Genomic DNA, 25740 nt, shown 5'->3' on the forward strand with positions numbered 1-25740 from the left:
CTCTAAAGAAGTTGATCATCAATATTAATTTCTATTCCCGATCAGCCTAGATAGCCGTGTAGTGGCGGTAGCAGTTACCTCAACTGGCTAAGAATATCACTACGGATTGCCTAATCCGGTGGTAAAAGTCCACCAAACAAGCGACCCCTAATTCATGGTGTTATGCATACCGTGCCTAGGAATGAATGGTTAGGGGGGTCTAATAAAAACTTAACCGTGAACGGAGCCTGTGGAGTACCAGGGCACCCTCCACAGTATGTTGCCCTTACTGTGTTAAACGGAGCAATGACGCAGTGGACCTTATTTGTCTCCGGGATAATCGGCCACTTTTCTTACGTCTCAATTCCGAGGCTTAATAAAAGTGGGTAAATGAATTTTTTTTTATGGCAGGAATTAAGTTCGTACAGGTAAACCTTCATCACGCAACAGGTGCTTCTGCTGTGTTGAGTCGAAGGTTTAAAAAAGAAGGACTGGAAGTGGCGCTTATTCAAGAGCCGTGGTCCAACAAACGAAAGATTCTTGGTGTTCTGACACAAAATAGTAAACTATTTTATGATGAGCAACAAGATTCTCCCAGAACCGCTGTCTTAGTACGCAAAACGTTAAAATGCTATCCTATTACAGAGTTTATCAGAAAGGACATTGTTGCGGTCATGGTAGAGGTACCAACCACTAGAGGTAAAACTGAGATCGCTGTGGCTTCAGCTTACTTTCCTGGTGATGTTCCTGAGGTACCTCCTCCTGAGATCGCATCATTTGTTCAATTCTGTAAAGAAAACAACAAATCGTTTATCATTGGCTGTGACGCCAATGCGCATCACACGGTTTGGGGTAGTACGGATATTAACAGTCGAGGTGAGTCACTATTAGAGTATCTGTCTTCCAACAATATAGACATTTGCAATAATGGTGATAAACCTACTTTCTCAAATGTAATCAGACAAGAGGTCTTGGATCTAACACTGTGCAATGCTGCAATCTTTGACAGGATCACAAACTGGCACGTGTCAGATGAGATTTCTCTATCTGATCATAAACACATAATCTTCAATTGGAGTGGTGGAGATTACTCTAGAACCGCATTTAGAAATCCCAGGAGGACAAACTGGGATCAATATGTAGAATTGTTGAATACGCATTCATTTACAATGGGAGAACCTATTGATTCAACCCAAAAGTTGGAATCATTTTCTCAAAGGGTAAATGAAAGTATCATCAATTCCTTTAACGGAAGTTGTCCCACCATACAATCGTCTTCTACTAGAGACGTGCCATGGTGGAACTTTAAACTGGATCGCCTTAGAAAATTTTCTCGTAAAATGTTCAATAGAGCGAAACAAACGGGAGATTGGACTCAGTACAGGAAAGCCCTGACTGAGTACAACAACGAAATACGAAAATCTAAAAGAAAGTCTTGGATGCTGACATGTGAAAACATAAACAGCACTCCTGTAGTTGCAAGACTACAGAAAACGCTCGCAAAAGATCATTCAAATGAATTGGGAAACCTGAAGCGCGACGATGGAGCTTTTACCAAAACTCCTCGTGAAACTTTGGATTTGATGATGGAAACCCATTTTCCGGGTTCGGTTCTAAGTGTGGATTCCAATGATACTATATCTCTGGAAGGTGAAGGATGTCCTAGTATAAACTCTTCGGAGTCAACTAGGACAATAAACACCACCTCAGATTTAGCTGATGAAATCTTCACGAAGGCCAGAGTGGAAAATGCAATTAGATCTTTTCAGCCTTTTAAATCTGCAGGAGTTGATGGAATATTTCCAGCACTGATTCAAAATGGAGAACCGGTGTTGGTTCCATCACTAATTGAGATGTTCAAGGCTAGTTTAAGATTGAATTACGTTCCATCAAAATGGAGACTTGTAAAAGTTATCTTTATACCAAAAAAGGGGAAGCGAGACAAGACGCATCCCAAATCATACAGGCCAATTAGTCTTTCTTCAGTTTTGTTGAAGACTATGGAAAAGGTTTTGAAGGATTTTATCAATTCTTCTTACATAAAAGACCATCCCCTATCTGACTTCCAGTTTGCTTATCAATCTGGTAAGTCAACGGTTACAGCACTTCATTCGCTAGTAACAAAAGTGGAAAAAACGTTTTCAGCAAAAGAAATAGCTCTATGCGCCTTTTTAGACATAGAAGGAGCATTTGATAATGCCTCCTATTCATCTATGAAGCGTGCCATGGAGAACAAAAACTTCGACCAATGTATCATACATTGGATTTATACTGTGCTTGCAAAAAGAGAAATCACCTCTGAGCTGGGAAGTTCTTCTATAACAGTAAGGGCAACGAAAGGTTGCCCTCAAGGAGGAGTCCTCTCACCACTATTGTGGTCCTTAGTTGTAGACGATCTTCTAAGAAGCTTGAAGGAAAAAGGTTTCGAAGTTGTGGGCTTTGCAGACGATATAGTCATAATAGTGAGAGGAAAGTATGACGAAACTGTTTCGGAGAGAATGCAAAGGGCCCTAAGCTATACACATTCATGGTGTATTAAGGAGGGCCTTAGCATCAACCCGTCAAAAGTCGTAATTGTCCCTTTCACTAGGAGAAGGAAGATCAACCTAAAAGCTTTTCGGCTTGGAGGGATACAAATTCATCCTAGTGATCGAGTCAAATACTTAGGTTTGATACTGGATGCTAAACTGAACTGGAATGCTCAAATTGAGTCCGTGATCGGTAAGGCAACAAGTGCATTCTGGTTATGCTCCAAAACTATTGGCAGGAAGTGGGGCTTGAAACCAAAAATGATAATGTGGATTTATACTGCCATAATCCGCCCAAAAGTGACGTATGCTTCGTTTGTCTGGTGGCCAAAAACGAAAGAGGCTACCACACAAACAAAGCTTGCGAAAATTCAACGTCTTGCGTCCATTGCTGTTACAGGAGCGATGCGAAGCACTCCATCAAAAGCTTTAGATGCGATTCTCAATCTGCTACCTTTGCACGAGTACGTGCAATTAGAAGCAGAAAAGGAATTGCTGAGACTTGAACGAGTTGAAATGTTTATGCCAGGTGATCTTGTAGGTCACCTGAGCATTTCACAATACTTCCAAAATAGGCCAGTAATGAAAATGATTAAAGACTGGATGAAACCTGTGGAGAACCATGATGTTCCTTACAAGTTGCACGAAACAACTCGTGCAGATTGGGAAGTCGGAGGTCCCACTGTTCGTCAAGGGTCAATCAAATTCTTCACAGATGGCTCAAAAGTTGGAATAAAAACGGGAGCGGGAATCTACGGCCCTGGAATACAAATTTCAGTGGCGATGGGACACTATCCTACGGTGTTTCAAGCAGAGATTCTTGCTATTTTGAAATGCGCAAATATCTGCCTTGAGAGAAAATACAGATACGCAAATATTTGTATTTTCTCAGATAGTCAAGCTGCACTAAAAGCATTGTGCGCTTACAAATGTACTTCAAAGCTTGTCTGGGAATGCATTCTTTCACTGCGCAGGATGTGCCAAGGGAATTCAGTAAACTTATACTGGGTTCCAGGTCACTGTGGCATTGAAGGAAATGAAATGGCAGACGAGCTTGCTAAAAGTGGTTCCAATTTACAGTTTGCTGGTCCAGAACCATTCTGTGGTATATCAAACTGTACAATTAAAATTGACCTGAAACGCTGGGCTGAGCAGAGGGTGATATCCAATTGGATGGACGTCAAAAATTGCAATCAGTCAAAACGATTTATAACACCAAATGCTTATAAAACCAAAAAGCTCTTAGAGCTCAACAAGAGAGCTCTATGTACATACACTGGCCTAGTAACTGGACACTGCCCGAGCAGGTATCACTTGAAAAATATTGGCCATATTCAGAGTGATATCTGTCGTTTCTGTAATACGGAACGTGAAACCTCGGAACATCTGCTTTGTAGTTGTGGTGCTTTATACACGCGCAGGCAAAGATTTCTAAATAGTGGTTGCTTGCAACCCAGTGAGATCTGGTCTGCAAAACCTGGGAAGGTCTTGGAGTTTATTAATTCCATTGCACCTGACTGGGAGACGACGCGTCGTGGCAGTAGCTGATTACTTGACACATGGTAATTAGCTGGCTAGATGCGAATATCAAAACGGGACATGCCACAAAAGTTCAGCCTATTGGACGCAGTGGCTTAATTTCCCCAACAGGGGAGGAAAAAAAAAAAAAAAAAAAAAAAAAAAAATCGTTGCTACACTCATCTCTGAACTAACTACTAGAGATATATGTGCTATCACAACCGATGTTTCTGTTGGAAACCTCAACAGGAATTATGTTTATTGTTCGGTTTATTTATCGCATGATGAACAATCCCCTAAGGATGCTTTCAAGCAAGTCATTGCATACTGCACTTCAAAAGGCCTTCCGCTAATTGTTGGTAGTGATGCTAATGCTCACCATATCATCTGGGGCAACTCAGACATCAATGTGAGAGGCTCCAGTTTGATGGAATACTTAAGTAGTACAGATCTTGGATTACTTAACATAGGCAACCGCCCAACCTTCATGGTATCTGCTAGAGAGGAAGTGTTAGACATAACGCTTTGCTCTAGCAGAATTAGTCACGAGCTGACCAATTGGCATGTCCCGGTCAACCAACTGGGATCTCTTTACCGATCTGGTTGCAGCCAAATTTCATGGATACTTACCATCCAATTGACACTCCAAGTGATTTAGATGATGCCGTTGATACTACGACGGCCTTCATCATGGAAGCTTTTGAAGAAGCATGCCCTCTACGGTCTGTGAAGATCACAAGAGGAACCCCTTGGTGGAACTCTGACCTGGCGAAACTCAGGAAACAATGTAGAAAGAGTTGGAACAGACGACGTTCGGCTGGTTCGGAGGCTTTCAGGTCGGCTCGCAAGGCCTACAGGAAAGCTCACCGGTCTGCTGAACGATCCGACTGGAAAAACCTTTGTACAAATGTTTCCAGTTTAAGTGAAGTCAGTCGGTTAAATAAAATCCTTGCGAAATCTAAGGATTTCCGAGTGAACGAACTTCGTTTGCCAAATGGCGATCTGACTTCCTCTGATGAGGCAGTTCTGGAATGCTTATTCAGCACACACTTCCCTGGATGTGTGGATATTACATCTTCGGATGAACCTAATGTCTTTTCTTGTAGTTACGATTCCCTGGCTTCGGCTCGGAGTATCGTGACTATAGAATCGATTGAGTGGGCACTTAATAGCTTTGCTCCTTTCAAATCTTCTGGGGCAGATGGGATTTATCCTATTTTGCTTCAGAAGGGATTTGATCATTTCAAGCATGTTTTGAAAAAAATACTTGTTTGCAGTTTTGCTACAGGGTATATTCCCAAATCCTGGCGGGATATTACTGTGAAGTTTATTCCGAAAGTGGGTCGTGCGTCGTATGAAGAAGCAAAGAGTTTCAGACCCATCAGTTTGACCTCTTTTCTTCTGAAATGCTTAGAACGCATTGTGGATCATCACATCCGTGATGTTCATCTGGCCAACGTGCCTCTTCATGTGAACCAACATGCTTACCAATCTGGAAAGTCCACTGTGACTCTTTTACACAAAGTTGTTTACGATATCGAGAAGGCATTCGCTCAAAAGCAATCCTGCTAGGGTGTTTTCGTAGATATCGAGGGTGCCTTTGACAACGTGCCTTTCGATGCCATATTGGAAGCCGCACGGGGTCATGGTATATCTCCAATGATTTCCAATTGGATTCACCAAATGCTCAAAAACCGACATCTCTTCTCGACATTGCGTCTAGCAGGGATTAGGAAATTGAGTGTTTGTGGATGCCTCCAAGGCATTTCCCAAGTCTTGTCACCGCTTTTGTGGAATCTCGTAGCAGATACGCTATCGAGGCAACTCAGTAATAGCGGTTTTCCTACTTATGATTTTGCCGACGACTATCTAACATTGTTAGTCCGTATGTGCATCAGCACCCTTTTCGTACTGATGCAAAACGCCCTTCAGGTAGTTGAAGGTTGGTGTCGCCAATATGGCCTTTCGGTTAATCCGAGTAAAACATCTATTATTCTTTTTACGGAAAGGCGAAACCGTAATGGCGTTCGACCTTTGCGTCTCTTTGATTCTGAAATCGATGTGACTGAACAGGTAAAGTACGTTGGAGTCATTCTTGATTCCAAGCTTTCCAGGACACCCCACATTGAGTTCAGAATCAAGAAAGCTTGTATGGCCTTCGGGCAATGCCGGCGAACCTTTGGTACAACTTGGGGTCTAAAACCCAAGTATATCAAATGGATCTACACAACTGTTGTTCGGCCAATATTGGCTTATGGATGTCTTGTGTGGTGGCAAAAGGGCGAAATGAGAACGGGTCCAATCAAAGTTAAAACATCTCCAAAGGATGTGCTTAATGGCGATGTCTGCAGCGTTCTCTTCAACTCCCACGGCAGCGATCGAAGCTCTCTTTGACGTTGCTCCACTACACATTCATCTCAAACAAGAAGCACTTCCTTGCACATACCGTCTACGGGTACTCGGTCTACTAGAGGAAATTCCTGTGAACCGCACATCAACACACACCTCGTTGTTTCCACTTTCGGTGAATTGGGACAAAATTGTCCTTGCTCCAAGTGATCTTATAATTGCTTGTAATTTCCTATACAGGATATTTTCCACGAAAATCCCTTCCCGGGAAGAGTGGACATCTGGATATCTAGAAAGAAGTATTTCAGACGACATCGTATGTTACACTGATGGCTCCCTTCTCGAAGGTCGAGCAGGTGCTGGTGTTTATTCTCGTAAGCTAAGGCTGTATCAGTTAAGGGTATGCGGTATACCGAAAGATTTCGCCAAATACGTCTCGAAACGAAATTCCGCGGAATTCCACGGAATTCACGTAGGCGAAATTCACGATTTTGAATTTCGTTTTGTTTCGCCAAATTCTAAAAATTTCGTCTCCATAAAATAGATTTTGACGAAATGAAACGGAATTTCGCGGAATGACTTAGAAATTTCGAAAACAAATAAATAGTGTAAATGTCTGCATGGTCTATCGAAGATCTTGCTAATCTCAAGTTACTGAAAAGTGTTATAAAAAACATCTCGAATAGCGAGAGACAAACCACTCTCAGGTTCTATCATAAAGACAGAGAAAATCTCGAATTTACCTCTTATTTTGGAACTACCATCAAGATCTTGCTGAATATGTATGCTTTCAACATTTACGGTATGCGGGTCCATACTTAATATTTTGGTTAAATTTTCTGACTGAACCAAATGCAAAAAACAAACACGAGTTTAGTTCCTGTCTTCAGTTTAGATTCTCAACGAAAATTTTCAGCAGAGTAATGGAAAATATTTGGATGGGATGATACAGGGAGTAGGATACACTAGCAAAAGTTCTAAGCAAACGAGGAAGCTCTCCCAAAATATGTAACTAGAAAAAAATTAAATCCCAGGAGAAATCGATTAAAACAAATTTGGTAGAAGGTTTGGTGCATGGAAAAGTTTCGGGAGATACCCTTTTTCAGGAAATTTCCAGTGGAACTCCTGTTGGGGTCGAAATACGTAACGTATCTTGCAAAGGATACAAATTCTTAGTGGAAATCGAAGAAACAGTTCTTAACCCGATTTTCTTTTTACTTACCAACATATCTGTATGACGAAGCGTTATACACGATTAAACTCTTATTTCTTTTGTTGATAAGAAATTCCGTAAAATTTCATGTTCGGCCTTTTGTTTTTCATGGAGCTCTACTCAAAATAGAAAGTTTACAAAATAGAAGGTTTACAGCCACTGGAAAGAGTACTTTGATGATATTTGGATGAATTTAAGAAATTACTGTAATAGTAGTTAACGCAACAAGGTGCAGAATGAAAAAAATTACAGCACGAGACGTACATTTATCCAACTAGGCTTGCCGAGTATGATAATTACGACGAGTGTTGTAAAAATTGAGTTCTGCATCGAGTTGCGTACAACGTTTTTTTTTTGCAAGTCCATAAATTACTGCTTGAGAATAGTTTTCAACAAAACTATTTCATCAAACTGCACACTGATGTTCATAGCCAGTTTAAGAAAGTCTGATGCTAGCAGGTTATACTGTGTAATTTTCAAAAACTTTCAAAACTGCGTCCAGAAAGCATCAAAAAAGTGACCAAAATTGAAAACAGTGCTGTAATGTTCATAACGCAACGCAAATCAGTGCTGTAATGAACCATTAGTTGCTAGTTTGGTGTGGGAAAGTAGGCCTTTTCCTGTCGGGTATGCGTGAGGTAAAACAGCCTATTACGATGACAAATTGCAAAGAAGAATATTAAGGTAGGATTTCCCTACCATCATGTTTTTTTTTATTTGGTAAATTTCTAAAATATGTTTAGGTGAAGACAACAATGTAGGCGTTTGTAGCGGAATTCTTGAATTATTTCATGTGGAAAGTATGTGATCGTAGGTAATCATATCGTTTTTCTTTGACGAATTTCTTCAAACACCTTCAGGAGTGAATTGAACATGTCAAAAGGTTAGACAAACGAGAAACTAAAATCGCAGCCAGCTTTTATGCTAAATTTCAGTAAAAAAGACGTTTTTTCATCTGGATTTCATCAGATTATTCACCAAAATACTCTGGGCTGGTGATATTAGGTAAGATATTTTTTTTCAAATACATAAGTCCTTAAAATTTTTTTTTCAACTGTTGCAACAATATGTTTGGCCCTAGGTTAGTTGATTTCGGGACGGCTAAAATATAAACGACTCATAAGAAAGTGATCATTCTTCATAAATAATTCCAAAAGTCCCAGTGAAGAAACAGGGATGCAAGCAGTAATAAATAACAAAAGTTCCATAAACAAATCAAAAAATGCATAAATAAATCAAAAGTTTCTATAAATAATTGATTTTTGAGCAATTAAAAACGTCAAAAATGTAATGAATAATTCAACTGTTGCAATAAAAAAAGCCAATTTTCCCACCAAAAAAGTTCGAATTTTTCATAAATAAATCCGATTTTTCCATAATAAATTAGAAAATTCACAATAAAAAAATATCGAAGAAGCAATAAATAATTCAAAAAGTGCAATAAACAAGAAAATAAATTATCAATAAATGTCAAAAAACGAGCAATAAACAGAAATGTATTTTGAGGCAAAAAATATGTAGACCATGCGGCGAAGCCGCATAGAGGATTGAGGAACTGAGGCGGCAGAAGGCCGCCGAAGTTTCCGATATCCGATGCACCGCAATTGCATCGTTTCGGTTCTAGGCAAACCACAGATCCAAGAATTTGCCCGGTATAATGCAAACATAGATGTTATCCCTTTTTTAGGTCCGACGAGCGATAGCGAGTTCGGACAGCAAGCAATTACTCGGTAAATTGCAATCATAGTTACGCAAGCTTTTCAGTCGTTTCAGTCATATAAGTGCGATTCGGCATTTCACTGTCTCATACTTTCCTGCATATGTTTTTCATGGGTAATTTCGTCATTTTTTATTGCACTTTTTGAATTATTTATTGCTTTTTCGATATTTTTTTATTGTGAATTTTCTAATTTATTATGGAAAAATCGGATTTATTTATGGAAAATTCGAACTTTTCTGGTGGGAAAATTGGCTTTTTTTATTGCAACAGTTGAATTATTCATTGCATTTTTGACGTTTTTAATTGCTCAAAAATCAATTATTTATGGAAACTTTTGATTTATTTATGCATTTTTTGATTTGTTTATGGAACTTTTATTATTTATTACTGCTCGCACCCCTGTTTCTTCACTGGGACTTTTCGAATTATTTATGGGAAATTGTGTATTTATTATGGAACGTTTAATTGTCTGCCATTTCGGGACCCATAGTCTCGAATCGAAAGGCCCAAAGGTAGAATTCACATTTTGCAAGTCTTTTGGGAGTGGTAGTTGATCCCAGTTCTTCGGCGAAAAATGCATGTGCTTTAACCAACACCCCAGGTCCGCTATAGTCCAGATCTATTTGGTAGAATTTTTGGCCTTATAACCTAGAGATGATTTGTTTTATTCTTCGAATTTCAAGTTTGCGGATGCCTTCAAATTTTATGAGGGCGCATACATTTCTTAAGTATTGTTTTCAATTTATATACGAGTTTTACTGAGTATTTTCTTATAAATTGAATCATCTATCAGTTTTAGGTTAAGATTTTAGGCTTTCTCAAAAAAATAGGCTATTCACCAAAGCATGATTGGTAAACATCTGGCTGATGTAGGGGAATTGTGGGAAAAATGAACAGGGGGTAAAATGAACAGGGTGGTGTATTAATGCATTTAGGGTACTTTTGCATATTTTAACAATTAGGTTCTATTCGACAACATAAATCATTGTACCTCTGCTGATATTAGACCTAAAAAATAACTGAACTACTTTAAAATGACAAAAATATCGAAAATCATGCAAACAATATGGTCTGGTGTAAAACAAAGCTAATCGTAATTAAGGTCAATTTGTCCGTTATTCGCAAATTTCTGCATGCGTGATACCATATTCCAATAATTTTTTCCTAAAAAAAATATTAAGTGACGAAAAAAATTAGGTAGTGTTTTCAATAAAATTTTGGAAGTACCTTCAAAGCAAACAGAGCTTGGTGATAAAATGAACAGTTGGTTCAAACTTTATATAATTTTTACAAGATTTTGTTCAAACTCGGTATACTGCAATCTCTAACGCATATCGTTGCATAACTATAGTAAAACGTTAAGAAACATATTTTACTACAACAAAATAAGATTGAAATTAGAAAATCCACCTGTTTAAGCACATTTTTTTTTAATATAATTATCAATACATTGCAAACTTTATATAAGAAGTTTTGAAATTATAGCACATACAATTAACATCAAATTGACTGACATCCAGTTAATCGAAATTACACGTTTAAATTAACTTTTAAATATGTATGTGTTCATTTTACCCTCAGTGTTTTTCGCTACTCGGTTTTCTTGCACTTTTTGCAATCGAAAAAAAATAAAGAAAACTGTAGTCATGTTTCACATGCTCAAGTAAAAAAAGATAGATATTTTACATATTTTCATTGAAAACAACTCCAAACGCTTAGGGTGTTCATTTTACCCCAATTTCTCGTATCCATATCATTGATTTAGGTTTCTGGAACAATCCGCATTAGAGCATCTTATAGCATAGTCGCAATTATTGGTGTGCTTTTATTTAATCATTGGAGCAATCTTATTAGGTTGTCGGTATTATTATTTATTCAAATTTTCAATATGAGACGCGAAAAATTAAAAAAAAATAAAAATGGCACTGTAGCAAAAGAAACTAGGGGATAAGGGTCTTTATGGAAATGCAATTAGCGCCTCTGCAAACACGCAGTATAAATTCGCATAAAATTGATGTAACTGCAAAATTCCGCGGAACTTTTTCGAAAATTTCGATTCGTTTCGAAAAATACCGAGTGAATTCGAATTTCGTATCGATCTCACGAAACATTTTTGAATTTCGTTTCGTTTTGTACCGCATCGTAGCAGAAATTTTATATTTCGTTTCGTTTCGTTTCGCCTTGAAAAAATCCCATACCGCATACCCTTAGTATCAGTCTTACTCACTTGGTAGACACTGCACCGTTTTTCAGGCCGAAATTTTTGCTCTTATGTGCGGAGTGCAATCGACATTTCAGCTGCACGTAATGGGCAAAGTAATATATTTCTGTTCAGATAGCCAGGCTGCTATTAAAGCACTTGCTTCGGCCAACTCCAGGTCGAAAATAGTTATCGCTTGTCGAACTCAAATCGAGGAGCTGAATTCAGCAAACGCTGTTCACCTTGTATGGGTACCTGGCCATTCTTCTATAGCTGGAAATGAATTGGCTGATGAGTCAGCTCGCACTAAGCCGTGCTTCGATCGCGTACAACTACAACGTGTTTTATGATCTCAGTACTAATACATCTGTGTTTTTGTTGTCTCTCTTATCAGGGATGGATTCGCGTATGCACCTAGCATAACATCCGAACCGGACGTAACACTCCTCATTGCTAATTAAACTCTCCCCGTGCTCGTCCATGATCAGCATGGTTGCCAATCCCATCGCGGTTGCGAACTTCTTGACCTTGGTTGACCCAAGCGGCTTGGTCAAGATATCAGCAATCCGAAGCACAATACTGCAGTTTGATGTCATCAGATGTGCAGCGGCTCCAGGTGTAGTGGAACCGCGTGTCTACATATTTGGATCTTTTCTTCTGTTGGTCCAACGCAACGACATCTAGGCAGCTCTACATTCACTATATATACAGTCAGGCGAATAGAACATCCTGAGAATTGGCAACTGGGTTATTTACTGTCAACATTAGGAAAAGTTCAAGCTTTCGATTGACTTTGTGTTTTCATAACATAAATTTATTATCTTTACGGATACAGTACTCCCCTCGTATTCAATCTCTCTCTCTCTCTCTCTCTCTCTCTCTCTCTCTCTCTCTCTCTCTCGAAATTCCAAGTTCAATTGGCTCCGATAGTTCTATCCGCCAATAGATATGTAGTGACTGTAGGCAGCTCCTGTTGTCTTCAAAGATGATTGTTGGTTGTTGTTGGCTTTCGTTGAGCTCCGTCAGTAAGCGGCGTAGCCAAACAGCCTCTTACGTGCCACATATTCAGCCTCCATGGTCGACATGGCCACACAACTCTGCTTCGGTCCTGTCGGTCACCGACGGAAACTGACTTTCCGATTCCGACTCAGGATTTCGACTGCCGCTGCGATGTTCGGATGGCCATTGACGCACAGATACAGTAGGCAACCGATTAACTTGTGATACTCTTCGTTGTTCTCCAGCGTCGGGCTATTCTGAGTCGAGATGATCCATGGGATACTTTGACCCCTTTGCGTTCTCCAAGCCAATTCGGGTTACTACTCGTCTGATACACTCTGCAAAATCACGAAGAATCCATCAGCGTTCTTCCGCACACGAATGCCCAGAAAACTCCTGATGTCCCCGTGCCTTGTATTCTTCAGTCGTTCCTGCAAAGCTTGCTTGAGTTGCTCAATTTCCTCATCCTGTGTGCAAACCAGCAGCAAATCGTCCACGTAGACGATCAGAAATATCTAACCATTTTTTGCATGACGCTTCCGGTACAGGCACGAAGCGGAACTACGGACTGCTTCAAGCCGTAAATGCTCCGCTTCAATCTGTACACTTTCTTCTCATTTCCGGGCGACGTGTACCCCGGCGGTTGACGCATATACACCACCTCGTCCAGCTTGTCGTGCAGCTACGTTGATTTTATGTCCAGGTGTTTCAGGAACATGCGCTGATGGCCCGCGGAAGGTAGAGCACATCGCCACTGGAGCAAACACACTTTCTCAAAGTCAGACCCGAATCGCTGGCTGCAGCCTTGCGCCACGAGTCTCGCCTTCATCCGCTCAACCTTTCCGTCTGCATCCAGTTTCCGTTTGTACATCCACTTGCTTCCGACGATGTTCTTAGCAGGTGGTGGGTTCATTAGCTCCCAAGTATCATTCGACACCAATGAATCGTACTCGGCATCCATGGCTGCTTGCCACTCGTCTTTCTCCACACAACTGACCGCTTGCTCGTACGAAGTTGGCTCGTCATCCACTATTGCCATGCCAACGAAATAGTCACTGAACCACGCTGGTAGTACATTCTTGGTTCTTGGTTCCATTATATGGAACAGGAACATTCGCTTCACTGTAGTACAGTTCCTCAGCTGTCTCCAGGCTGTCAGGCATGTCTCCAGGCATTCCTCCAGGAGCTTCTCTAGGGAATTCTTTAGAGATCGCTCTAGGAATTCCTCCAGGAATTCTTTTAGGAGAATACCTCCAGGCATTCCTTCAGGAGTTTCTCCAAGGATTTTCATAGGGATTCCTCCAGGGATTCATCAAGGCATTTCTTCAGGAGGCTCCCATACAGATGACTTTCAAGTCACACTGTTCCATTTTCTTTACGGACCAACTGCTAAAATTTACAACATACCTAAATGTTTCCTTCTTTTTAGCGAAGATTTTTCTTTTGAGTGGCGCTATAGTGTAGATTATGGCAGTTGAACTGTGAACTCTTTAGTCGAGTTGTCCCTTTAAGTTACATTGATAAAGACTTTATTAGCAACCAAACCAACAAACAGCAGTCTTTATCTGAGACAAATGTACCAAATGGAAGATAACGTGCCTCTGGATCCGGCCTTCCAATGTATATACAAATGAGTTTACATACCCTTTGAAGCCATACAACTAATTAATTAATAACATAATCAACAAGAATTTTGAACGGTTCAATTTATCCTCATGGTAGGTGGCTATGTTCATATGTAGAACAAGTTAAGAAAATTAACAAAAACATTAGAAAAACTGTGTCGTAGTGCAAGAGCCGCAATTAAAATGGACAATACAATGTTTGCCGGGTCAGCTAGTCTATATATATTTATGAAATTGGTTTAAAGGACATAATAATTTATTTTTTTTTACTATTTATTTATTTAACAAGCCCACGCGCCCAAAGGCTTTACGGAGCCAATAAAATCTTTTTTTCATTTTGAATTAGACAAACTATCAGAATCACAGGCTCTGTGACTCTTGAATCCCACACAACTTCTTCTTTTCCTTTCCGCGCTTAGTTGACAGCCGCTGTTTATTGGTTTCACAATTGGTCTCACATGGTGAAGATAAGCTATCGGTCTCACCGTCGTCGTCGTCGTCGCTTCCATTCGTATTCTGTTGGTCTGCTTTGTTGGCTTGATTTGTAGGTACGGTATTGTTTTCGCGTTCGATAAGCGCACGCTTACTTCTCGCCACTATTTCGATGAATATTTCAGGAAAGGATGGGGTCGATTGACTGCTGCACATCGGCGGGAAATCGGCATCGGAGAAAATTTGTTCGTTTGATTGAGATGGTGCTGTTATTTAAAATATCATCCTGGATGGGTATTATACCCCGAACTCTTTTACTAGAACATTGTAGGATGAGTAAATTGTTTTCTCTGATGGGAAAATCCGAACAATTTTATTAGGCCGCTCACTTACTGAATATTCGAAAAAACGACGTCTGTTGCGGTTCAATAAATAGGCAGCACAGAATGCATCTTGAAGACAGTTTCAAAGAGCAACTAATAAATTCAATTCGCCATTTCGCCTTATAATTAAACATATATTTTCAGCTAATCAAATGTGCTGTATATTCATGTAACCTATTTACAAACCCCGGGCCTATAACGGCACAGCGTATAACTACTTAATTAAAATACCAAACGTAACATCAGGAGCGTAGCTACATAAATTGTTCCAGCAACAACATGCTTGAAAAAAATCGCCCTCCTCTCGGCGAATCATCCTGCTCACATACGGAACACATTAGCCGTACGTAATCCGATGATGCGTTGACAATGGGAACCGTTCGTGTGGAACTACATCTCCTCTAACCATATGTACAAACATACGCAACGCACCCAACAGAAATTGCAAGTGTTATCATGCTCCTAACGACCCTGACTCTCATTCTACTGAAAATATTTCCCCCACTTTCATTGCCAGGAGGCGGCGGCAGCGACAGGAGGGAGGGATCAGCTATTAGAGGAAATGGGCTGCGGTCAAAGCTTATCTCCGCATCGACATGTTGTGAATGTTGGCAAAGGGTGCCTTCTCGCTGTTGCGGAAGAAACGCCGCAACGTCAGCCGCCAGAAGGCCGCCCGAAAGTCCACGCTGTAGAATGCGTAGATGAACGGATTGATGGCACTGTTGATCCAGCCGAGCCAGGTGAAAAATTCGCCCAGTTTGGGGGCAGCCAGCTCGTCCGGCAGGAATGGCGTTATGATGTAGTGGATGAAGAAGGGCAGCCAGCACGCGATGAAGCCGCCGACCACGATGCTGAGCGTTTGGGTCGTTTTGTTCTCGCGCTTCATCGAGAGGATTCGCGACGATAGGGACTTTTGCTGGTGCATCCGTATATTGCGTCCGGCCGCCACCGCCGACGCCGATGCAGTGGTGGTCGACGACATAATTGAGTTACTAATGGTATTGGTGCGCCTTAGGCCGCCCGGTTGATTTGCTGCCGTTTGTGGTTTCTGCTGTTGATTGAAAACGTTATTGGCCGACGACCAAAGCTCCGTTGTTGAGGCCAGCTGGTAGTGGATGGTGGAGTTGCGCTTCATGCCTCCGGCACCCCCCGGCGACTGCGGATGGTCCTCATCGAGTCCGCTTGTCCCACCGCCGTTCCCCACGAACGAAGTTGTGGTTTTGGACTTGGAATTGATGTCGACAAGCTCGTAATGACCGTTCTTGTGATTCTTTCTGGTGCCGGTCTTAGGACAATCTCCACCGATGCAATCACCGCCGAGGGTCGAGCCTCCACCGCCTCCGCCTAGCTGTGTCACGTAGGTTGTGGTTGCCGTTGACAGCTGCGAGGAGGACCGTTTTCGCTTGGGGCTTAGCTGGGCCGGATCTATCTCCGATGCGTAGTGGTAGCACACCTCGTCGGCGTCACGCGTTCGATGACTTTTCTGCGGGGATAAACGGAGAAGAAATGGAGAAAGTCAGCCTATAATGTGCAACCATAGAAACTGCAAATATTTTTTTTCCCATAATTTAGACTCAGTGGTTCGATTTTCAAAATCAAAACGGTTTCGTAAAAAAGATTAGTTGTGCTCTCATATGCATATCTGGAGATAAGAACATTACATTGTGGTAAGACCTTAAGCCACCACATCACTTTACCGAAGGCATTATCCTTTCCATTTATCAGCATTTTGAGCTTGTGTTTAGTCTACATATGCGAGAACTAGGTAACTCGTTTTGGGAAGTGCGGGTAAAAAAGGGCTGGTAGAACTTATCCTGCTATAAAACAAACTCCTCGTTGAATTTAAAAAATAAATCATGTTGTGTTTTTGTCGTTTCAATCTGTGGTGCCCAAGTACGGACTGGAGAATTACATTATAACTTAACGAGCACGGGGAGTACGGGCCTGGATACGGCTGTCATTATCTGTATGTGGGGCAGCGAAGAAGAAAAATAAAAGTTCGTTGTTGAAATACTGAAAGGAAACTGTAATATAATTCTGATTTGGGAAAAACCACTAGGAGAAGACTTGGGAATACCACATTGGCGACGCAGGCGAATATTCTTTTGGAGGAGGAAAAGGTAAGAAGCGAAATGAGCAAGAAATTTCTGGGAGAAATTCGATTCGCAGAATGAATGTGATTGTTTTGATTTCCAGATAACTAAACTACGCGAGTAGTAGCTGCTGAATTCGCAGCGTATAAGAAGGCTACCAAAGGGTAGCGGCTGTCGGTGAACAGCGTGATTCTATATGTACTACCAAATGGTAGTAGCTGTCGAGAAACAGCGATAAAGGAAGGCCTTCAGTGGCTGCTCGGAAGCGGTACTATCTACCGGAAGGTAGAGGCTCAACAAAGTCGGAACTCGATAGGCTACGTGACGGTGGCGGCTCCGAAGCGAAAATCTACTTCAAATGTAGCGGCCCGGGAGCACTAAAAGTAAGTTACACCGATACGGTGCAACGATAGGAGTAAATTGTTTTGAAATTGAACCGACTGCAGCGAGTGAAGGATGGAAAAGTGGGACATCCCGCAGTTCAAATTCAAATCCCTACCGAGCAACGCCGTTCGCGATGAATGGTTGAAATATAAAAGACATTTAGATTACATCGTATCTGCCACCAACGAAACGGACAGGACACGTATAAGGAACATTCTGCTAGCGAAAGGTGGGCCAGATTAGCAGGAAGTATTCACGTCGATACCCGGCGCAGACGTGAGCGAAGATGCTGATAAAACTATCGACCCCTATGCAGTTGCCATCGAGAAATTGGATTCTTACTTCTCTCCAAAACAACACGATACATTCGAATGGAATCGGTTCTGGTTGTTGAAACCGAATATGCGGACGAAACTTTAGAAAAGTTTATTCTGCGCTGCCAGGATCATGCAAATAAATGCGATTTCGGAAAGTCGACAGAAGCAAGTAGATCGATTAGCGTAAAGACTGCCCAGAAAGTATGGACGCACCTAGTCTTCAGTTGACTGGGCCTGATCGATGGTTCTTGTTTCGGATTTTTTTTTGGCTGTTTCTGCTTACTATAGGATCGAAAATTCAAACGTTCTTTGCCACGATGTACATCGGAATTCGAAATGGTAACTTTTTTGGTCATGTTCTGCTCTGTGTAACTTAGAAGGTTTTTTCTTGTGCTCAAATATCTTCATCATTTGTTTTTCCAAACGGTGGTTAGCAGGACCTTTATTTTTTACCCAATTTTTGCCTATGCTTAAACGTGTTATCCCCACCGTGTTTTCTGATTGCTACTTGCACGGTTTTCTCACTTACTCCCACCATATTTTGCTCATTTCCTTAGTGATCTTTCAAGCCCTGTTCATCGTTTGTGCACATTTTTTCGATGATGTTGCGCTGAAAGCTCATGTATTTTGAAACAAACTGTTGGAATAGAAAAAACTGCTTTACAAATGCTGAGAAAATAGGTTGACCAACAGGATGTAGCTTTTAAAAAGAACTTGTCATCAATAGTTTTGAAATGCAAGTATTTTCTTTATGCGTCCATACTTTCTGGACCGGTCTTTAGTTGATAAGGTGATTTTGTTTGCCACAAGCGAGCTGAAGGAACAATTACTACAACGAGACACGCTTTCCCTTAGCGATGTGACCAAAATCGTGACAATGTACGAATCCGTAATGCAGCAGGTGCGATCGATAAGCATTCCCACCAGCTCCGACAGTTTTTCGATGGCATACGAATCGTCCAGCAACATCAACAGCGCAGCGTCCGGCAGGCTAACGACAAGGAATGCACGCGTTGTGGAAGTAAAGGGCATTTCGGGAATGACGCTCGTGCCCAGCAAAAGGGTAATGGCTAGGTTCCACTTCGTACGTACTGTGCAAAAATATAGGACAAGTAATGGTCAAGTAATGATTCCGCATCAAAATGACTTGAGCAGTTCGCAGCTGGCAAATAAGGAAAAAAGTGTAACGCTCGTAACGCCTCCCGTGCAATTCAAATGGAGCTGTCACTTTTCTGCGCGGACAAATAGTCCGTGCTATTATTCCGTAAGTGAAATTTCTCCCCATTTAGATCAGTTGTCAAAACTACTTGCGGAAAAAGGAGGAATTTTACTTGAGCGCTCTACTTGGGAACAACAAACTTAGCTTAAAGAGTGTAACAAATGCAGACGTGTCGGACACTTTGCCACTCAGCGCCGCACCGCCCAATCGGACCGGGAAAACGTTTTCGGCCTGAACGAGTTCGTGAGATCGACGTACAACCACGTGAGAACTACAAAGACAGTGCAAGTTCGAGCAAGAACTTCATATTCCATATTAGCGACGGAGATGAGCAACTGTGGTTGAAAGTGGGAGGAGTTTTGCTGCAGGTATTAGTCGATTCCGGATGCAGGAAGAACATAATAGACGAAAAATCTTGGGAATAGCTGAAAGCCAACTGCGCAGAAGTCTGGAACCAACAAAAGGAGTGAGATGAAGTTTTCCTGCCCTACGGCGATCAAGCCAAGCCATTGACGGTTCTAGTTACTTAGTTAGTTAGTATTCATGGAGTGTCTATGCTGCAAGCTAGGGTTAAGCATCCATTTCCCAAGATTAAGAATGTCAAGGTTAGTATCCCAATAAACCATTCGGTTCCGCCAGTCTGCCAGCACCCTCGACCGCCAATCACACTTACCGCCTGAATTGAGGACAAACTGAACTCACTACTGGCAAATGACATCATTGAATCCGTTGAGGGTGGTTGCAAGTGGGTGTCGGCATTGGTGATAGTGGTGAAGGACAGCGGAGACCGGCGTTTATACGTGGATATGCGTAGGGCGAATGCTGCAATTCTGCGTGAGAGGCATTTATTGCCTACGATCGAGGATTTCCTCCCTAGGTTCACCTCAGCGAAGTTTTTCAGTAGGCTGGACATCAAGGAGGCTTTCCACCAGGTGGAGCTAGAGGAAGACAGCCGGCATATAACCACGTTTATTACGCACATGGGCTTATTCCGTTATAAACGCCTCATGTACGGAATAGTCATTGCACCGGAAAATTTTCAAAGAATTCTCGAACAGATCCTATGCCATTGCAGTAAGTTCGCTGACGATATTTTGATTTTTTCGGATACCGAAGAAGAGCACAAGGAAGCGCTGAACATGGTCCTTTCTACACTCCGGGAGTATGGAGTACGTGCTGCTGAATAAAGACAAATGCGTGTTCAAGGTTACAGAGCTGGATTTCTTAGGCCACACCATTTCTTCAGAAGACATATAACTTAGTCGAAAAATCGAAGCGTTGACAAAGTTCCGGCCTCCCGCTAGTCAAGAAGAACTGCGAAGCTTTTTGGGCCTTGTGACATACATAGGGCGTTTTCATCCGGACCTTGCGACGATTACAGCTCCCCTACAAGTTCTTACGCATTCTGCTGTAAAGTTTGTTTGCGAGAATGACCAACAACAAGCATTTTCGAAACTGAAGGAAATGATCGCCAATGTCAAACTTCTTCGGTTCTTCGATAACTCTCTATGAACGCGTGTCATTGTTGATGCCTCGCCGGAGTCTCTCGGGGCTGTTCTGCTGCAGTTTGAAGGTTCTACCGATGATACACCTCGTCCGATTGCGTATGCAAGTAAAAGCCTCACACCAACGGAGCGAAGATATTGCCAAACCGAGAAGGAGGCCCTCGCATTGGGCGATTTTCTTGTTATCTGTTGAGCCGTACCTTCGAATTAGAGACTGACCACAAGCCTCTGGAAGCAATTTTCAAAGAGCGATTGGTGCTTCGCTTGCAATGCTTTTCGTTCAACGTGAAAAACCGTAGAGGCTCGAGTAATATTGCTGACCCATTGTCTCGGCTGGTCGTTGATAATGTTCTGGAGGAGTTTGAAAATAAGTTCATGGTACTCGCCGTTATGGAATCAGCAGCGATTGATGTTTAAGAATTAGAGGAGTCAATGGAGACTGACTCGACCATTGCAGTAGTGAAGAAGTGTCTGCAGTTGGGATCATGGGATGAACCGGCGGTCAAGCAGTACGCACCGTTCAAGAGCGAGCTAGGATTGGTTGGTGATTTACTAGTACGTGGTGATAAACTGGCCATACCGTTGAAACTACGCCAAAGGATTCTGGATCTGTCACACGAAGGTCACCCCGGTGAATCGGTCATGAAGCGGCGCCTCGGAGATCGAGTCCGGTGGCCCGGAATGGTTCGCGAGGCCACAAATCGAGTCGTGAATTGCGAAGGCTGTCGTATGGTTTCCCTGCCAAACAAACCGGAACCGCTCTCACGGATACCATTGCCGTGTAAGCCGTGGATTGACGTTGCCATAGAGTTTTTTGGGCCAATGCCATCCGGCGTTAATCCACTTGTGGCGATCGACTACTACAGTCGCTACAAGGAAGTAGAAGTGATGCACAAGATCACGGCCAAGGACACTGTTACAAGACTGAACAGCATCTTTACCCGTCTGGGTTACCCTAAGACGACAACGTTAGATAACGCAAAGCAATTCGTGGGAATTGAGCTTGAAGAATACAGCCGAAAGCACGGAATTCACCTGAATCACTCGATACCATACTGACCTTAGGAGAATGGGTTGGTGGAGAGACAGAACAGGTCTCTGCTTAAGCGGTTGCAAATCAGCAATGTCCTTGCTAGACATTGGCGTCAAGATTTGCAAGAGTACTTGGTGTTGTACTACACCACACCGCATTCCACTACTGCAGTACTGGACGCACACCTACAGAACTCATGTACGAGAGAACCATCAGAGATCGAAAATCCCGGCTCTATAGGAAATCGAAACCACACCATCTTCTTCTGAAGTTGCGGACAGAGATCGATTGTTGAAGGAAAAGGGGAAGGAGAGTGAGGATTTACACAGAAGGGTGAGGAACTCATCCATTGACTGTGGGGACACTGTGCTCATGAAGAATCTTCTACCCGGGAATAAGCTACAAACAACATTCGGTCCGAAGGAGTTCAATGTTATTGATCGTTGCGGACCACGAGTAACCATTGAGGATCCTGAAAGTGGCAGATCATATTACCGTAATGTTGCACATCTTAAGAGAGTCCCTGATACTGCACACTCATTATCGGCGGAGGCACCAGTGACCTTGCCTCAAAACGATAATGTACAACGAGCAGAAGCTTCAAGTTGCAGATGGTGATACTTCCGAGGAAGACTTCTACGGCTTCGGACCGGCAGACGGAGAGTTGCCACGTCAATCACCGGCCAGAGAGAAGCGGTCAACGAAGTTACCTTTGAAATTTAAAGATTATAAACTTTAAGCTTTTATTTTGTTGAAGGGGAGATGTGGTGCACAGGAACGGCACTGGTGAATTACATTATAACTTAACGAGTACGGGGAGTACGCGCCTGGATATGGATGTCATTATCTGTTAGTGGGGAAGCGAAGAAGAGGAATAAAACTTAAGTTGTTGAAATACTGAAAGAAAACTGTAGTGTAATATTCTGATTTGGGAAATACCACTAGGAGAAGACTTGGGAATACCACACAATCGACCAAATTTTTTGTATTGTGGTGTACGTTCAGATACCAACAAATTGCTTGCGATTTCGCCAAGGGGACGATATATTAAGCGAATTCTTTTAGGGCACGATCCGTGAAGTACTAGATTTGTAGTAATGAGTGAACTTGAGAAGCAGAGAACATTTTTAAAAATTGGACAGGTCTAGCGTATGTATCAGCAATGAGAAAATTAAGTTATGTAGTGAATGTTAAAATAATCCAGAGTTTGATCCCTCCCAATCCGAAATTCCCAATCGCTATTCTGCTGTGCTGTGAGTGAACTTTTTGAGCGTTATTGTCGTAAAAAGGGGATTCAGATGGAGTCTACCGTGTCATATACTCCTGGAACATAATGGGACGCACCCCCATCAACTGGAGCTCGAGCACATCGATAAGGCGGCATCGAACGCGTGGCTGATGCGGGGTGACCTCTTCTCGGAAACAGAAGCTTTCATGGTAGTCATCCAGGACCGGGTAATTGCGACGAAGAACAATTGGCGGTACATCTTGCACGAAGACGTCGAGGACCGCTGTAGGAAGTGCAATTCAGTAAGGAAACGATTGAGCATGTCGTTGCAGGCTGTTCAGTGTTGGCTGGATCTGCTTACCTCGATCGTCACAACGAAGTTGCAAAGGTTGTACATCAACAGTTTGTTTTAAAGCACAACTTGGTCGACAGATCTGTACTCTAATACAAGTACCAGCCGGACCCAGTTTTGGAAAATAGTTGCATAAAGCTGTTCTGGGATCACGAGATCATTACGGACGTCCTCATTCGTGCCAACCTGAGAGTGCCAACTGCCCCGACATTATGGTTTGCGACAAAAGGATGAAGCGGGTAACTCTCATCGACTTCGCTGTACCGTTAGACGATAATGTCCAATCAACGTTCTCCGGAAAGATAACTGAGTATCACGACCTAGCGAAGGAATTGTAGCAGATGTGGCACTTGCAGGACGTCCGTAAAATTCCGGTAACCGGAGTTGTCCCTCCGATATAGAACAAAGAATACGAAATGAACGTACCGGTGACAAGGCTGGACACAGTTCAAACGGTTTTGGCCATCGCGAAGCAGGAGAGATAAGAAATCCAGACGTTGAAACAGCGTTTTTGAATGGGATACTCCAAGAAGATATTTACATGACACTATCAGAAGGCGTTGATGGAGGGAAAGACATTGTTCATCGACCAAATCGAGCGCTATATGGCCTGAAGCAGGTTTCGAGGGCCTAGAACGAGAGGTTCTATGAACTAGTAACCAAGCTCGGATTTCGGTGTAGCGGGAACGATCGTTGTCTTTACGTGAGAGGAGAAGGAGCATTTAAGCGGTTCCTGCTGCTATATGTCGGCGACATTCTCATCGTCGGTCGAAATCTAATGGATATCGTGAAGCTGAAGAAGCGTCTAGCAGCTGAGTTTGGGATGTCTGACTTTAAGTAGGTAGGAAGCATTTTCGGCATGCACATCGAAAGAATTGTGCAAAATCGTGTGTTGCGGATCACTCAGCGTGCCTATTTGGGGGATCTTCTACGCAGGTTCGGCATGGAAGATTGTAAGCTGGCGGCGACGCTGATGAAATGCCGACTGAAACTGAAAAGGGGCGAGGAGCCTGAAAGAACTACTTAACCATACATGGAGCTGATTGGCTGCATAAGTGTATGTCGGTGAATCTCTTAAGTCAATACCAGAGTTGCCCAACCAGCGAGCATTGGGAATATTTAAAGCGTATCCTGCGCTATGTTAAGAGAACGCTGGACATTGGTTTGGAGTTTCGAGGAGGTGAACACGTTGAGACACTCGTTGCGTACTCCGATGCAGATTGGGGCAACGACGAGAATGATAGGCGATCAATTTCTGGCGGTGTGTTGCGTGTGTTTGGAGAAACTGTGATGTGATTAGCATGGAAGCAAAAGACAGTGGCGTTGTCGTCTAGAGAGGCCGAATTTGTGGCATTATGCACGGCAACATGCGCAAGAATCTGATTGCGTCGATTGTTGCCAGCCTTGGGCGTGAACGTGGAACGAGCCGTAACCTTCTTCTAGGATAACCAGTAGCAGATTGAGATTTCCTACCTTCCGACGGAAAAGCAGCTGGCAGACCTAATGACGAAGGGACTAGCTGTTGGAGCATTCAGACTTTCGAGAGAAGCTATAGTGATGCAGAGATTAAGCAGGATTATTGAAGAACGATACCTGCACTAATCCCACTGTGCAACGTTAGGCTTAATGTCCCTACCATCAGCTGTGGTGCCGCTGTGCCGGATGAAACGAGAGAGAGAAAAACATACATACATCACATTTGAGACAAGATATAATCAACAATAGTACTCCACGATACTCGGTTTGTGGCTACCGCTCTTCATCCTCGGTCGCGCATAATGCTCGCTAGGTCGCGCTCCACCTGGTCCGCCCATCATGCTCTTTACGCTCCACGCCTTCTTTTGCCAACCGGATCAGTAGCAAATACTAGCATTGCAGGGTTGTTATCCAGCATTCTCACAACATGCCCTGCTCTTCGTTTCCTTCCGGCTTTGGTTACCTTCTGGATGCTGGATTCGCCGTAAAGTGCAGCGAGGTCGTGGTTAATCCTTCTCCGCCACACACCGTTCTCCTGCACACCGCCGAAGATCGTCCTTAGCACGCGTGGCTCGAAAACTCCGAGTGCTAGCAGGTCCTCCTCGACCAAGGTCCATGTCTCATTTGCATAGTAGACCACCGGTCTGATTAGTGTTTTGTACATGGTGCATTTGGTGCGTGGGTGAATCTTTTTCGACCACAGCTTCTTCTGGAGCCTGTGGCAGGCCTGACTTCCGCTGATGATGCGCCTCCGAATTTCACGGCTCACGTTGTTGTCAGCCGTCAGTCAGGATCCGAGGTAGTCGAATTCATCCACCACCTCGAAGGTATCCCCGTCTATCGTAACATTACTACCCAAACGGATCCGGTCGTGTTCGGTTCCGCCTACCAGCGTATACTTTGTTTTTGAGGCATTCACCACCAGTCCGACATTTGCTGCTTCGCGTTTCAGGCGGGTGTACAGCTCTGCCACCGTTCCAAATATTCTGGCAATAATGTTCATGCCGCAAAGCACACAAATTGACCGGATTTTGTGAAAATCGTTCCCCGACTGTTGAGCCTGGCTCGTCGCATCACACATTCCAGAGCGATGTTGAAGAGTAGGCATGAGAGCAAGCATGGGAAAACTCATTCGCTCACCCGAATGCCGGCGATGCAAAATAGCCGAAAGAACGCCAGCAACCCAA

The 25740-nt window shown here is 42.8% G+C and overlaps 2 protein-coding genes across 2 annotated transcripts in view; both read right to left on the reverse strand.

Moving 5' to 3' along the window:
* Positions 1–13602, reverse strand: part of LOC134291726 (serine-rich adhesin for platelets-like) — a 34740-nt gene extending 21138 nt beyond the window's left edge. The window contains exons 1-3 of the mRNA XM_062859847.1: positions 13276–13602; positions 13027–13188; positions 12641–12763 (exon numbers count right to left, since the gene is read on the reverse strand). Coding sequence (XP_062715831.1) covers positions 12641–12763; positions 13027–13188; positions 13276–13602 — 612 coding nt within the window. The remainder of the gene's footprint in view (positions 1–12640; positions 12764–13026; positions 13189–13275) is intronic.
* LOC109429337 (tyramine receptor 1) overlaps positions 923–25740 on the reverse strand; it is a 297991-nt gene continuing 273173 nt past the window's right edge. The window contains exon 7 of the mRNA XM_062846744.1: positions 923–16429. Coding sequence (XP_062702728.1) covers positions 15527–16429 — 903 coding nt within the window. The 3' untranslated portion in view covers positions 923–15526. The remainder of the gene's footprint in view (positions 16430–25740) is intronic.

The sequence above is a fragment of the Aedes albopictus genome, chromosome 1 (genome assembly GCF_035046485.1).
Source record: "Aedes albopictus strain Foshan chromosome 1, AalbF5, whole genome shotgun sequence".
Taxonomy (NCBI): Eukaryota; Metazoa; Arthropoda; class Insecta; order Diptera; family Culicidae; genus Aedes; species Aedes albopictus.